General features: G+C 34.6%; 3 protein-coding genes across 7 annotated transcripts in view; 1 reads left to right on the forward strand and 2 right to left on the reverse strand.

The window, feature by feature from the left end:
• Positions 1-2589, forward strand: part of LOC113392499 (GATA-binding factor A-like) — a 50226-nt gene extending 47637 nt beyond the window's left edge. For all 5 annotated transcript variants that reach the window (XM_026628961.2, XM_026628963.2, XM_026628962.2 and 2 more), the window contains 3 exons: positions 65-189; positions 761-1098; positions 1990-2589. In XM_026628961.2, coding sequence (XP_026484746.1) covers positions 65-189; positions 761-1098; positions 1990-2082 — 556 coding nt within the window. In that variant the 3' untranslated portion in view covers positions 2083-2589. The remainder of the gene's footprint in view (positions 1-64; positions 190-760; positions 1099-1989) is intronic.
• Positions 2590-2997: 408 nt separating this feature from the next.
• Positions 2998-4268, reverse strand: LOC113392501 (thialysine N-epsilon-acetyltransferase-like). The gene is made up of 4 exons (XM_026628968.2): positions 3947-4268; positions 3823-3874; positions 3520-3737; positions 2998-3307 (listed from the first exon to the last, which is right to left on the reverse strand). Exons 1-4 carry the CDS (start codon positions 4028-4030, stop codon positions 3131-3133), a joined length of 531 nt encoding a protein of 176 aa, XP_026484753.2. The 5' UTR covers positions 4031-4268; the 3' UTR covers positions 2998-3130.
• Positions 4269-9374: 5106 nt separating this feature from the next.
• On the reverse strand, positions 9375-13052 carry LOC113392734 (zinc finger protein 239-like). The gene is made up of 6 exons (XM_026629282.2): positions 12310-13052; positions 11906-12040; positions 11118-11362; positions 10616-10735; positions 10393-10493; positions 9375-10300 (listed from the first exon to the last, which is right to left on the reverse strand). The coding sequence occupies exons 1-6, from the start codon at positions 12876-12878 to the stop codon at positions 9743-9745; spliced, it is 1728 nt and encodes a 575-aa protein (XP_026485067.2). The 5' UTR covers positions 12879-13052; the 3' UTR covers positions 9375-9742.
• Positions 13053-13245: the final 193 nt, after the last annotated feature.

Here is a 13245-nt window from a genome sequence, read left to right on the forward strand (position 1 = left end):
TTATGGTATGGAGTACCTACTATTTTATATAAAAATAACATCTTATTATTATTGTAACCTTCAGACCCCTGGCGATGCGAAAAGATGGAATACAAACGCGAAAACGAAAGCCGAAGAAGTCATCGAACGGTGTAAAGCCTCCGCAAGAAACTGCTAAGAAAGATGGTCAGAATTCGCCGGGCATCGACGGTGAGAATATTTAAATAAATTATTAGTCAGTACAAAATATAACATATATTGCTCACGATAGGTATACCTGCAGTATAGGTAGGTACGCTGTATTTGTGCAGAGAGGTACTGTATCTCGTCTGGTCCTTACTTTTTAATTTATATTTTTGTTGAATTCATGTCAAATGTTACGATAAATCACCCAAATATATATGTACTCCGTAAGTTTTGTCTAATAATTTACCTACTTGTTATCCATTATCATGAAACGCTCAAAAAACTAAGATAAAAATTGAATAAAGAGAGTGAATTAACGGAACGATATTGTCTGGATTAGGTTAAAAATTATCATTGATATTCTTTGTAGAAACATGAATATGAAAAAATAATATATACTGTATAAATAAGACACAATTTATAAAAGGCCATTAAACACAAGGCAACTTTAGGGATATAGCACATAGACAATTTCCGTAATGAAGACTCTACATTTAAATACTTCCAATTACTTCCCTAATTTGGATTAACAGGATGACTCGGCGTAAGGTACGTAGCTCTCTACTATTTACTACATTGTATAAAACCTTTACAGAGAGCAAGCCCAGCATAGCAGAGGTTCCGCTGCCACTCGCCGCAACAATGTCGGGACACGCCGGCGCCGCGAAGTGCACGCGCGAGGCAGTCGGGCCCGCGCCGTCGCCGCACGCGCACGCGCACGCACACGCACACGCGCACGCGCACGCCCACGGGCATGCACAGAACTCGCAGTACCCGTTGGGAATCCCCTCCGCACCGGCCTTCCTGTCCAACCCCTCGCTCTTTAACATCAAGAGCGAACCCAACGCCGCAACCGGCTATGAAGGCTATGGTTCCCACTCTAGCTCGAATGGACCTTATCATTCGCAACAGCATTATTTGCATGCACTACAGGTAATTTTACTTTATAGTTGTTAACTGAATATAAACATGGAATGCGATTACCCTATAAAATTACTTGGTAGCAGAGCTCGGTGCAAGCGTAGGGTAGGTGGGTAGGTACCACCCACTCATCAGATATTCTACGGCCAAACAGCAATATTTTATACAATTGGGTATCGGTTTGTAGATTGAGTGAGACACTGTAACCACAGCTACAAGGGACATAGCATCTTATTTTCCAAGGTTGGTGGGGCATTGGCGATGTAAGGAATTGTTAAAATTTCTTACGGCGCCAATGTCTTTCGACGACGGCGACCAGTTACCATCAATTGGCCCATTTGCCCGTCCCTCTACCTATTATTATTATTATTATTTATTAAGCTTATGGCTTCTGTCAATAGGTTGACAATTCTGCCAGTGTCAGGGTTGAAAAATACACGTGGTTGCTTAAAACAGCACTTTTTCGTTCTGCCAAATGACCAGTATCACGATCTAAAACAAATAGGACATCACAGTATATCAACACAAACACCAACTAAGATATAAAATAATAAAACTACCTACATAAATATACTTATATAAATAATATGTACTTAAACTTATTTAAAGTTTAATGTTATATCTTTCAATATACTTAAATAAAATAGTTATAATAGAGATTTCTGAAGAAGACAGAATACAGGACATGTTGAAAGGGCGAGGGAAAGTAGGAGGAAGAACATCATACAGTGAAACAGGGAATCTGGTGCAATCAAAGAAAATATGTTCAACGGTACCCTCATCAAGGCCACATTCACACAAAGAGTGGTCCCGAACCCTGATTTTCCCTCTACCTATAGTATAAAAAGGAGATACAACGCGTACATTTTATCAGTTACTATAAACACTTTTTATTTTTTATAGTACGGATTAAGCAATGGCGAAGAAGAGGAAGGCAGTGGATTCTTACATCAACGTAACGTGACCGCACACGCAAAACTAATGGCCTCAACGTAGCACACAAGCGAAACACGCACATCTTACGACGCCCGAAGATGATTAGTATTACCGAATGCTGTGTCTAGCCGGCTGTGGCGAGTAGCGTTTTCGAATAACTGCCGATCGAAGAACTTTAGATCCCTGTTCGGTAACAAAGTAAAAAATAAAAAAACAACGAGCAGGACTACACTTTACACGAAGTTACTTTGGAAGTTCGAAAGTATGAAACACTTTACTATGCGAATTTATTGAACAGTCGATGGAATAACGTTCATATTTTGTTGTAGATAATTAGCGACGTCAGCACAATTAGACTCGATGGTACTGACTAGTCATTGTGTTTGTCTAGTTTTACTACAATGTCATAATTATTTTATTTGTATAAATAAATTAGACTAGAAACAGTTCAATGATGATAAGAGAAACGTAGGTATTAATGTACTTAGTGTGTAAATATGTTTACGTTAAGTATTTTCGACTGAATAGTAGTCATTGCCGTGTATTATATCGTGGCTGCATAGGGTAAAGTAAGATTGTTTAAACCTTGCCATTTCAACATATAAGATAAAATATGTGTTTATTTATATTTTAAACAATAAATAAATAGAACTAAAAAGTTCCTTTGCCTCATTATCTTTATGACAGTGCAAACTAGTCTTACTTGACTATTAAAATAATAACATCTTAGTGATAAGAATACTTCTATGTACAATAAGAATTAGCCAACAGTAAATATAATGCAACAAGCTTTACAAGTTACAACCAATTAAACTACTGTTCATGAAGTAATAGTCTGTGTAAATGTTTTCCACACGTTCACCACAAATGATCGTTCATACTCTCACTGTAGCAAACTTATGAATTAGATGTAAGAATAAATCGCATTTATTGATAGATGTAAATAAATAATTTAGATAATGAAAAACGTAGTAGTGCATTGTGCAAAACTTTATTTAAACAATTTTCAAAATTTTTCAAACAAGATCTCCCATTAGTTGTGAATATTTTGAGGAAATATGTAAAATTATGTCTATATCCAATATATTGATGCACTGACAATCTGGTTTCATTTCATTTCTCCTAATTCTGCAGATACTTTTAATGGTTCTCCTGTGAGACGATAGTAACACCACTTCTCCGAGTTGGTCAAGTTAACTGCACCCTTACCTTCATAGAAGGCCCTCGCATCATTCCATTCTAAAACATGAAAATCTAACCTGGAAGAGCCTAAAGCTATAGCCTCCTGAAACAGATTTAATGACAAACATTTCAATAACAATTGCAAACTTTGCTTATAGCACTTTTATATGGACATTGGTATTAATCATTTTCCAAAAACATTAAAATTGTATAACATGAATTCAAAACATTAACAACTTTCTCATACAGTACCAACTCTACTACTCTACTCTTTTGTGTATACCTAAGAACCATCATATAATTAAATTAACTCACTTTGGCAACAGCATTGAATAGTTTATGCCCAACCCCACGACGGCGCTCTCTCTTCCGGACGTACAAATCCTCCAACATCATAGATTGGCCTTCCCATGTTGAATAAGTCGGGAAATAGAGAGCATAGCCCACTATAAAGTCAGTTTCTTCCTTGGACAATACTGCTACAAGACATCGAAATGCAGGTGGCTGTGTTTCAAATCCGTCACGTTGCAAATCTGGATATTTAATTTATTGTTACTATTAACAGTATACATATAATGTACTACTAAAATAGTCCAAAGTGTTTCGATACATACAAACCTTTCACACATATCTTTGGTCCATCCGACATTTTCTCAAAATCTGCAAGCTCCTGCAAGCATAATTTAGTCGATTTAGCGATGAAAATATAATTAAATGTATTAATCTAATCTCACTTCCTCACTTGAATCATTTCGGCTACAGCAAACATATCATTTTTTTCAGCGCGACGGATTTTTAATTCAGTATCAGTATATTTCTTACTCATCTTGAATATAGTAAATGTTTCGGAAACATATGTTTTTAATAATTATATAAAAATCCACAGATTTAAAATATTGTAACTTCGATAAATTGCTATCGTGATACTGAGATTATCAATCTTAATAATATGATTAAAAGTTTATAAGTTATAACGAAAGTGTAGAAGTGATAAACAGCTGATTGTTGGTAATTGCCCAAGTGGTAATTCAGTTAAACAGATCACAGAATACAATAACAATATACGACATAATTATCTGACATAATTATATAGACCGTATTATAAATTTGGGCCAGTATTTTGACAAAGGAAAGTAAATATGAAATTGAAATGACGTTGACGTTCAATTTTGAGTTGCCATCACCGATCTTTTCATAAATATGTATTTTAATATTTTGGTGCACATACAATGTGCTTGTGGCGTCAGCGCATTAAATGATATATATATATTCTAAGACCAAAAAATAATTAAATACATTAATTAACTTAGCTACAGGACAATTTATTTCACTTTATTAATTTGCAACATCCTATAACATCATTGGAGATATTGTTATTTAAATACTAAATAACTCACTGGTCAAAATAGATCTACCGTTGCCGTTTCGAACTCATTAAAATTATTAACCTAAAGTAATGCCGGCTGAAGCCAAAGGGAACTGTATGCAACCGGAAAGCAGAGTTGAACAAGGAAAACAAGTTTGTTTTTATTTCGTGCATTAATATTTTAGCAATTATTAATACAATTTAGCTTCTATGAAATATTTTTGTATATTCTTCTGTATAAAAATTACATGTAATAAATATATTGTGTCATAATGATATCCTAAAACGAATATTATAAATAGTTCAAAGAGCTCTTTTCCGCAGAAAAAATTAAACAATTTCGATATCTGCGTCATTATTAATTTTGATATCATAACAACATTTAATTTACTTTGTGGTAGAGCTATGTGCAATCTGGGTTTGTCAAATCTGGGTACCTACCACAAACTCATCACATATTCTAACGCCAAGCAACAGTACTCACTTACTCAGAATATAATCGAAAGTAAAATACTATATAATCGTACTAGAGTACAGTATTGTTGTGTTGCGGTTTGAAGGGTGAGTGAGCCAATTACGGGCACTAGAAACATAAAATCGTAGTTCCCAAAGATGCTGGCGCATTGACAATGTAAGGAATGGTTAGTATTTTAAAGCACCATTGTCTATTGGCTGTCGTGATCACTTACATTGAAATTTGGAATAATACAAAGTAATACCTAGAAAGACAGTCGATGCATCAAACTCAAGCCTTTCATTATTAGAAAGAACCACGGAAGAACTTAACTTGACATTTGGCAGCGAAAAGAACATAATATATATTTAGTCTTTTTTGCATTAAGGACTAGATTACTTATATCAAACCAACCAAGAACCTGTGGCAGAGCACTGTTCACAACGTCATCGTTGTTTCTCCTTCCGTCATGTTTAAAAATAAGCGATTTATCATCTACAAACAGTACATAGTCGCAAGTCGGACTCGCACACGAAGGGATACGTATCATTATTATTATTGTTTATTTTCTATTATTAAAGTAAAAATACAACTGAGTATTTTATGACTATCTCTAGTACCTACCTCGTTTGGTGTATGGGATAAGGAGGGCCTTAAATATATTTTTTTTAATTTTTTTTAGTATTTGTTGTTATAGCGGCAACAGAAACAGAAATAATTTATGAAAATTTCGACTGTCTAGCTATCGCGGTTCTTGAGATACAGCCTAGTAACAGATGGACGGACGGACAGAAAGCAAAGTCTTAGTAATAGGGTCCCGTTTATACCCTTTAGGTACGGAACTCTAAAAAACAAGGAAAATCGTTAATTAAAAACAGCAAAGGTCATAAAATTGAACCGTGTGATACAACTATTTGTGCCAGGGTGCCAAATTTCTTTTTTCAAATATATATATATATTAACCTAATACTTATAAAAAAAATGTTTTGATCATTTTTATTACCAGACTTAAATAATGAAATTACTTTACTTAATTTCAATAGATCTGGAAAAGTATAAAATTTTAGACATTTCATAAAAATAACAGCTAAAAAAGGAACTAAATCGACTGTTTCGTAAATCATTTTAACTAAAAAATCCCATTAATCGCTTGTGCGTTACAATTTTAATGATTATAAAGTTTTCACAACAATTATATTATAGATTTAGGAAATTCCTTTATCTATACAACTGGCTAGAACAAATAAAATTAAAAAAAAAAACAAAAGCGCGCGAAACTGAATTAAACCTCCATTTTTATTTCTTTTTGGGCGCGGACAGTAAAGTCGATATTGGCGCGACTTGTAATTTGTTAAAAGTGTTATTTGTGCTTTATTTGGATTTGTAAGCTCAACTGAGTAAGTAATTTACTTTAATATGTATGATTTGGTGATTTATTTATGTTAAGATAAATTCGAAGTTAGAACTATTTGGTTTGTTAGTAAATTGTTTAAATTAACTTATATTCTTGTAATTTTTTAGTCTATTTCACTTCTGTACGCTAAATATTGTTATATTTTCAAAGGAAAATTTTACCTTATTCTCAGGAACGTAAGCTTAGGGCAACACTGGGCATTTACTAGAATATAAAAAAAAATATTCTTCGAATTTCGAGATCTCTCAACTATATTGTCCCGAGTAGATTTCAACTTATTATTAGATTTTAAAATTTTATTTTAAATATATAACGTTCGAGCCGTTTGGCAAACGTGTTTAAAACACTTGGAATAATTTTTAACAAATTTGGGAAATTTACATTCCAGCCAATGTTCACAGCTATATTTCATTTTCAATTTCATATAATTTATTTCTACTTAAATAGAAAAAAAATATTATATTTGAACCGTATTTGGTTCCCTTGAATGGTCTTGATTTTGATTTTATTGAATTACTTATCAGTTAAATTCAAAAGTGGATTATATAATAAATTGGAATCATTTGAACCAAATAATTTAAATTATAAGATTGAATTAAATTTGTGAACCTTATAGAAGATTGTACTAATATGTGAATATTCAAATAAAAAATAACCTATCATAGATTTTATTAAACTCCTGACCAGTGATACCTCGTCAATTCGATGTCAATTGTAGTAATAAGTAAAGATTGAACAGTAAGAACATGACGAGAGTAATGTAAAAGCAAGCGCTAATTCAAAAATAAGAGGGTTCTCTTCTGAAGTATCAGTATTGGTATTTGAATTTATCTTTAGTCTTCTTGTAGTGGGAATAGGTTATTTAATTAAGTTACAAAATATTTTAATAATTTTGGCATTGCAAAAAATGACCGGCATTAGCAAGTACCCACTTTAAAAATAAATACCCCACTAGGCGCCAAATTGTATGAAAACGAAAGGTACTGCATGCCACTGTTCCTCATTCCTAGTGTGTCGCTTCGTTAATCAAAAGTGCTTAGTGAAGTGTCCCAAGTCTTTCTCTGACTAAAAATTTTCATAACTTTCATTTTACTGCTCAAGAAAGTTCTATAGGATTATTAATAAATAACACAGAATTTAATGAAATATTTTAATATAATATCAGTTACGTATGTTACATGTTCGAGAAATATTGTCGCCTTATAATGTACAGATACGAGCAGGGTGTACTATTAACGTTCGACAACATTAATTGATTGATGGTTTTAAATAATAATAATATAAGCGAGTATGCGAGTGTGTCGTAACTGCTTGAACTCAAGTGTACGAACACGATATAATATCATATCGTGTCCGTACACGGAGGAGGAGGAGATAGAAATAATAAAATAGATAATAGTATGTGAATAATTTTGATTATAATTTTAGACCAACAGTAAAAGGTTACCAGCGTGCTCGAAGTTGTGTTCATTATCGTAAAGCATCTACAAAGATTGTGTGTAAAATCAAGCACTTATTTGTAAATTCATTCACCAATTCACATATATTTATTTTAAATTAACGATTTACTTAATTTTAAGACAATAATTAATCCATAGTTGGTTGTGACATCAATCAGTGCCCTGATTCTCGTATCGCGCTGTAAAGCGAACGCATTCCTATTTCCAATCCAGCTTCCTTTACCCTGATCGCTGTCTACCTTTTACTATTGGTCGGAGTCAAAAATATGTTGCTTTAATTTCAACTTTCATCCAAACGTTTTCGTAGTTTAGATTTTTAATTTTTAGTTATAATAAACAGAATAATAACATATAAAGTACAATAGACTCTCGGCTATGTACTTAATTTTGAATTCAAATCATGTAAAATATTAACAATGTTTGTATTTTTATAATTAACTTAAGAAACACTAGCGTATAATATACTGTACACGATACCAGTAGAAAAATATTATTCGAATTATATTTATTTGATAATAAACTTATGAATAAAATCAACATAACCTATCTTACATTTTGTCGTCTTAGCGCTACTATTTATATACATTTATTTATTTAAAGTGACTGTTATAACATAATATGAGTTTCATGCAATATAAAATAATAAAGATAATTCACCTTAACTCCTATAGTCACATTTTATCATTACTCAACTGAATTTTCTGTTTTCAATTTCATATTGCACAGAAAATATTTATACATAATAAAAAAGTATACAAATATTTCTTAATAACAAATAGTCAAATGTACTCTTCTAAAATACATTTTGTAACACATTTAAAATCAAATTAAACTTTTCTTAAAGGAGATCTTACTATGTGTCCTCACCAAAAATATTGAATGATTGTAATACAACTAAAGAAACATAAACTATAAACTTGAATATACATTTCATTATATGATACAATATTAAATTGTTTTTTTATTTTTTGTTACTTCGTTAACAATGATTTATTTATATTAAATAGTAATTTCATTTTTAAATACGACATACTTGTACTATTTTTATTTAATACAATATAGGAGATAATAATGTACAACAATTATACAAGTCATTGGTCTTTTACCGTGCAGTGTGCATCATAACAGTGTATGCACTGTGAGTTTTTTCAATTCATTAAAACATAGTTGACTATGTATAGATTACATAGTTTAGATTTGTTATTACATAAATAAGTATGAAAAAGATTTATCTTATTAACAAACTAAACCCTTTTTATTCATTCAATATCCCCATGACATTGTCATTTATTATCTGATACAATTTGCACACCAGTCAATGGTACTGTTCCTACCTAATACCTTCAGTTCACTGGTACCAACGACTGTGGGAAGTTTAAACTCAACTGCATTAAGCCAAGAAGCTTATTTGGATAAATAAATATATTAACGTTTTTATTTGTATGTTTTTGTAAAATTAAAATTCTTATGTTTTATTCCGATTTTAATATTTTGATTGTTCTTGAAATTTTATGACATTCTTGACCTCACAGTCAATCATATTCATTTGTTTCATTAGATTTAATACTGTCTACAAATATAACCGCGGCTAGTTCTAAACAAGAATAAGTTATTCAAAAATGCATACATTTCATGTAAATAATATAAAATAAAAGTATTAACATCCGTTACTTTTGCCATTCGTTTTATAATCGGGGACCATCTGGTGAGCATGTTCTTGTATAATTTAGTGAGCCTAGGAAACATCTCATATCAGTGGGAATAAAAGTTTACTTCAATACACGTACATGTGGTCGAACCGAGGTAAGGCAGTAAGTATTTAGCTCTCCCCTCCCGGGCACCCGCTAGTGCGAGTAGTCGGCGCGCAGGCCGAACTCGGCGGCGTAGACGCCGGCCCACGAGCTGGCGGCGCCGGCGGGCGCGACGGGCGCGGCGGGCGCGGCGGGCGGGCTGCGCTCGGGCTTGCAGTCGGGCTCGCGGCGCTGCGCCTGCGCCTTGAGCAGCTTGCTCATGGTGTTGCGCGGCGTGGGCGGCGGGCGCTCGAGCGCGCGGCCGTGCGCGGCGCCGGCGTGGCGCTCCAGCTGCACGCGGCGCTCGAAGCGCTCGGGGCAGAAGGCGCAGCGGAACAGGCGGCGGCGCGGCTGCAGCGCCAGCGCGGCGCCCTCGCCCGCGTGCGCGCGCGCGTGCGCCGCCAGGTTGTAGCGCTCGGAGAAGCGCTTGCCGCACACGCCGCACTCGTGGCGCTTCTCGCCCGAGTGCACGCGCTTGTGGCGCTTGAGGTGCGAGCGCGTCATGAGCGCCAGCCCGCACACGTCGCACGAGTGCGGCTTCACGCCGGAGTGCGACAGCTTGTGCATCTTGAACGACGACGTGTGGATGAACGACTTGCCGCACAGGTCGCACTGGAACGAGGACGACGTCGCGCTCAGTATCGACCAGAGTACCGATTCGAACCCGACCGGGTGAAAGCGGCGAGGAACGATGCTGAACTGACCTGATAGTTGAGTTTTCCCGTGTGGATATTATTGTGCCTCTGCAGGGCACCTTTGGATGGAAACAGCTTATTGCACTCTTCACATTTCCAGTCGCTGATACCTAAAATGTACATCGAACTGATTTTAATCCTTTGTCTAATGAATCAGTGCTACACTCGTCGTCAATAGTACCAGATAATTAAAATGATCTACTGAGGAGCAGACCTCGTCACGCCGGGATACCTTTGTGCATAGCGACGTGTATGTCGCAGGCTCGCTTGTGCTTGTAGTGCGCTCCGCACACTTCACAGATGTACGGCGGCTTGGAGTCGTCGTGCTTCAACTTGTGTTGCTCCAGTCTCACTGAATCACACAATGTATAAGCTTCAATTTAAACTAGTGTTTGTAAAGTTTTCGAAAATCGACCATAATTGATGAAGAAAACATTCATGAATTTTCATATTTCAAATTATTTTGTTCGGATTTGAAACTCCAAACAACAACATCAGAAAAGTATAAGAAAAGGGACTTTTATAAGAATATCAAAAATCTAAGTATCTGAGAATTTGTCATTATTTACATAGATCAACCACTTATGGTGCAGAGCTAAATATTGATTAGCATTATTGTTATTATATGATGGACAGTATAAATGTAACTTCTATTATACAGCAATAAAAATTAAAAGACATACAAAAATTATGTAATGGTGAATTAATAATATATGAGTTAATTGCCAACTTACCGAGTGATGTATATTTAGCATTGCACTGATCACATTGATGAATAATCTTTGGATCTTTCTTTTTCTTTACAGTGGAACTGCTACCATTTTTTCGTTTGCCTCGACCAAGTAATTTGGTTCTTTTACTATGCTTGCCGTTGCTCAGCTCGTCAGGTACATAGTTTGAACTTTCATCATCATCATCAAAACCTTCAGCTTCTACTTTAAACATTTCATCAAAATTGTTGAAAGTTGGACTTTGGGATCTGAAATCACAAATATGTCATTTAAAAAAACTTTGAATATAGTATAAAAGGGATCACAAAATATGTCTACATCTCGACAACAAAGTAGAAAGTTATTTAAAAGTTTAACAGCCCTAGCAGTGGGGCTGTTGCTAGCATGGGGAGAATGCCACATAGGTGGGTAATAAAATAATCTATGTTGCCATCTTCCAACACCACGCATATATTGGTCGGGAACATACAAATATATGGATTCACGTACAGCAATGCTATCCACTCTATTAATTAGAATTAAATAGTAAAATTTTATATGTGCGGATTCCCGCCTAATGATAAAACTAAGTATAGGATGCAAGGGACAATGACGTGCTTCACATTAATCTGCATCTGAACTCAAAAAAAAAAGCAAAATGTCTTGAAATCTAATATCAAAGAACATAGTAACGTCATCATGATAAATTTGTTTACTTTTTTTATACCTTTAAACAAATAACTGGTTGTATATCATCAATTTTAACTCCAATAATAGAATGAATGATATATCATACACAAAGCACTGTTTACCTATCTGGTGACTCCTCTTTCTTAACCTTTTCAATGTGTATAGAGCCTGGTAGAGTATGTAAGAGCAGCATGTGAGTGGCCAAGGCCTCTGGGCCTCCCGCCTCCCCACTCACTTCGCATTCCGTACACTGCCAACTGTTACACATAGTATATTTATATTTTTAACAAAGTAACCTACTAATTTTAATTTTGTTATATACATTTAAATACATAGCATTCTAAAGAAGGCATCAAACAGAAGGTAAGCCATATGATGAGGTTGGGGGAAATTATTATACATTTACATAAATTAAAATTACAGTAGAAAAATATTATATATATTATGAAAAAATATTGCAGCATATAAATAATTATGATCAGATAAGTGTAATAATGCTTATTCAATATTATGAATACCACCAGACCTATCATCACAAAGTTTGCTGCGCACTTTCCGCTTGCTATCTGTGATTGTTTTCTTTTTTCTTTTGTCAAGTTTCCTATGACGTTTCTTTTTTGTGAGGGATAAAGGTTCGTCTTCAGAGTCGTCATCGAAATTTTTGTCGATGTCCAAACTTTCATTTTTCACAGGATCGAGTGACACAGATACTTGTATATTTTGTGTTACAAATAATGGGTTCTTGCTGAGTATTGATTGAAACTCCTCTTTTAACTTCAAATACTCTATTTCTGCGCGTTCTAATATATTAACTAGATTGAGGCACGTTTTACAAATGAACTTGGAACTGTTTGTTGATTTCCCGATATCGTTAAGTGTAAATTTACATAAATAATCATAGAGAGTAGTTCCCGAAGCAGTATTCGTGGTACTCAAGTCGCAATTCTCTGGCGTCCGGTTCAGACACACCAAACAGTCGACTAGTTCCTGCTTCACAGTTATTTCTTGTTCCTCTTTTACACCCAAAACTCCATTATCCTTCGGTAAGCTCTTGTTCTCATCTCTGTTGCTATTCATTGAGCAGACTTCAGTCATTTTGCAACCGGTTTTTAAATATGTTCAGTGGAATCATTACACCAATATAGCTCCTAAAATATTATCATAACGAATAAATCGGATTGTTAATAATTACTATAATAAGAGGAAGAAAAACAAAAACTAGCGATTTGTTAAACTTTAAGTGACATGACAATTACATGACATTTTCATATAAACAGGCTATATCAAAGCACATTGCACAGATAACGAACAGTTTCTTCAGCAACTGCCCTTATCTTCTCTTGACAACGTATTAATATCTTATATATTATGTGTAGCCAATAGGCTCCAATAGCCATTCACTCAAAAGTTTCGGCAATCGTAAAAGCCTGCACAAATATAGAGGAAAATACCTAAACTACCT

The sequence above is a fragment of the Vanessa tameamea genome, chromosome 5, assembly GCF_037043105.1.
Source record: "Vanessa tameamea isolate UH-Manoa-2023 chromosome 5, ilVanTame1 primary haplotype, whole genome shotgun sequence".
NCBI classification, from domain to species: Eukaryota; Metazoa; Arthropoda; class Insecta; order Lepidoptera; family Nymphalidae; genus Vanessa; species Vanessa tameamea.

Coding starts and splice junctions, on each gene's coding strand:
- LOC113392501 (XM_026628968.2), bottom strand. CDS start 4,030: ATGAGTAAGAAATATACTGATACTGAATTAAAAATCCGTCGCGCTGAA. Junction 3,875..3,946: donor CTGTAGCCGAAATGATTCAA/GTGAGGAAGTGA, acceptor TTATGCTTGCAG/GAGCTTGCAGATTTTGAGAA. Junction 3,308..3,519: donor TATTCAATGCTGTTGCCAAA/GTGAGTTAATTT, acceptor AATCTGTTTCAG/GAGGCTATAGCTTTAGGCTC.
- LOC113392734 (XM_026629282.2), bottom strand. CDS start 12,878: ATGACTGAAGTCTGCTCAATGAATAGCAACAGAGATGAGAACAAGAGC. Junction 12,041..12,309: donor AGCAAACTTTGTGATGATAG/GTCTGGTGGTAT, acceptor TATGTGTAACAG/TTGGCAGTGTACGGAATGCG. Junction 10,494..10,615: donor ACACGTCGCTATGCACAAAG/GTATCCCGGCGT, acceptor TGTACATTTTAG/GTATCAGCGACTGGAAATGT.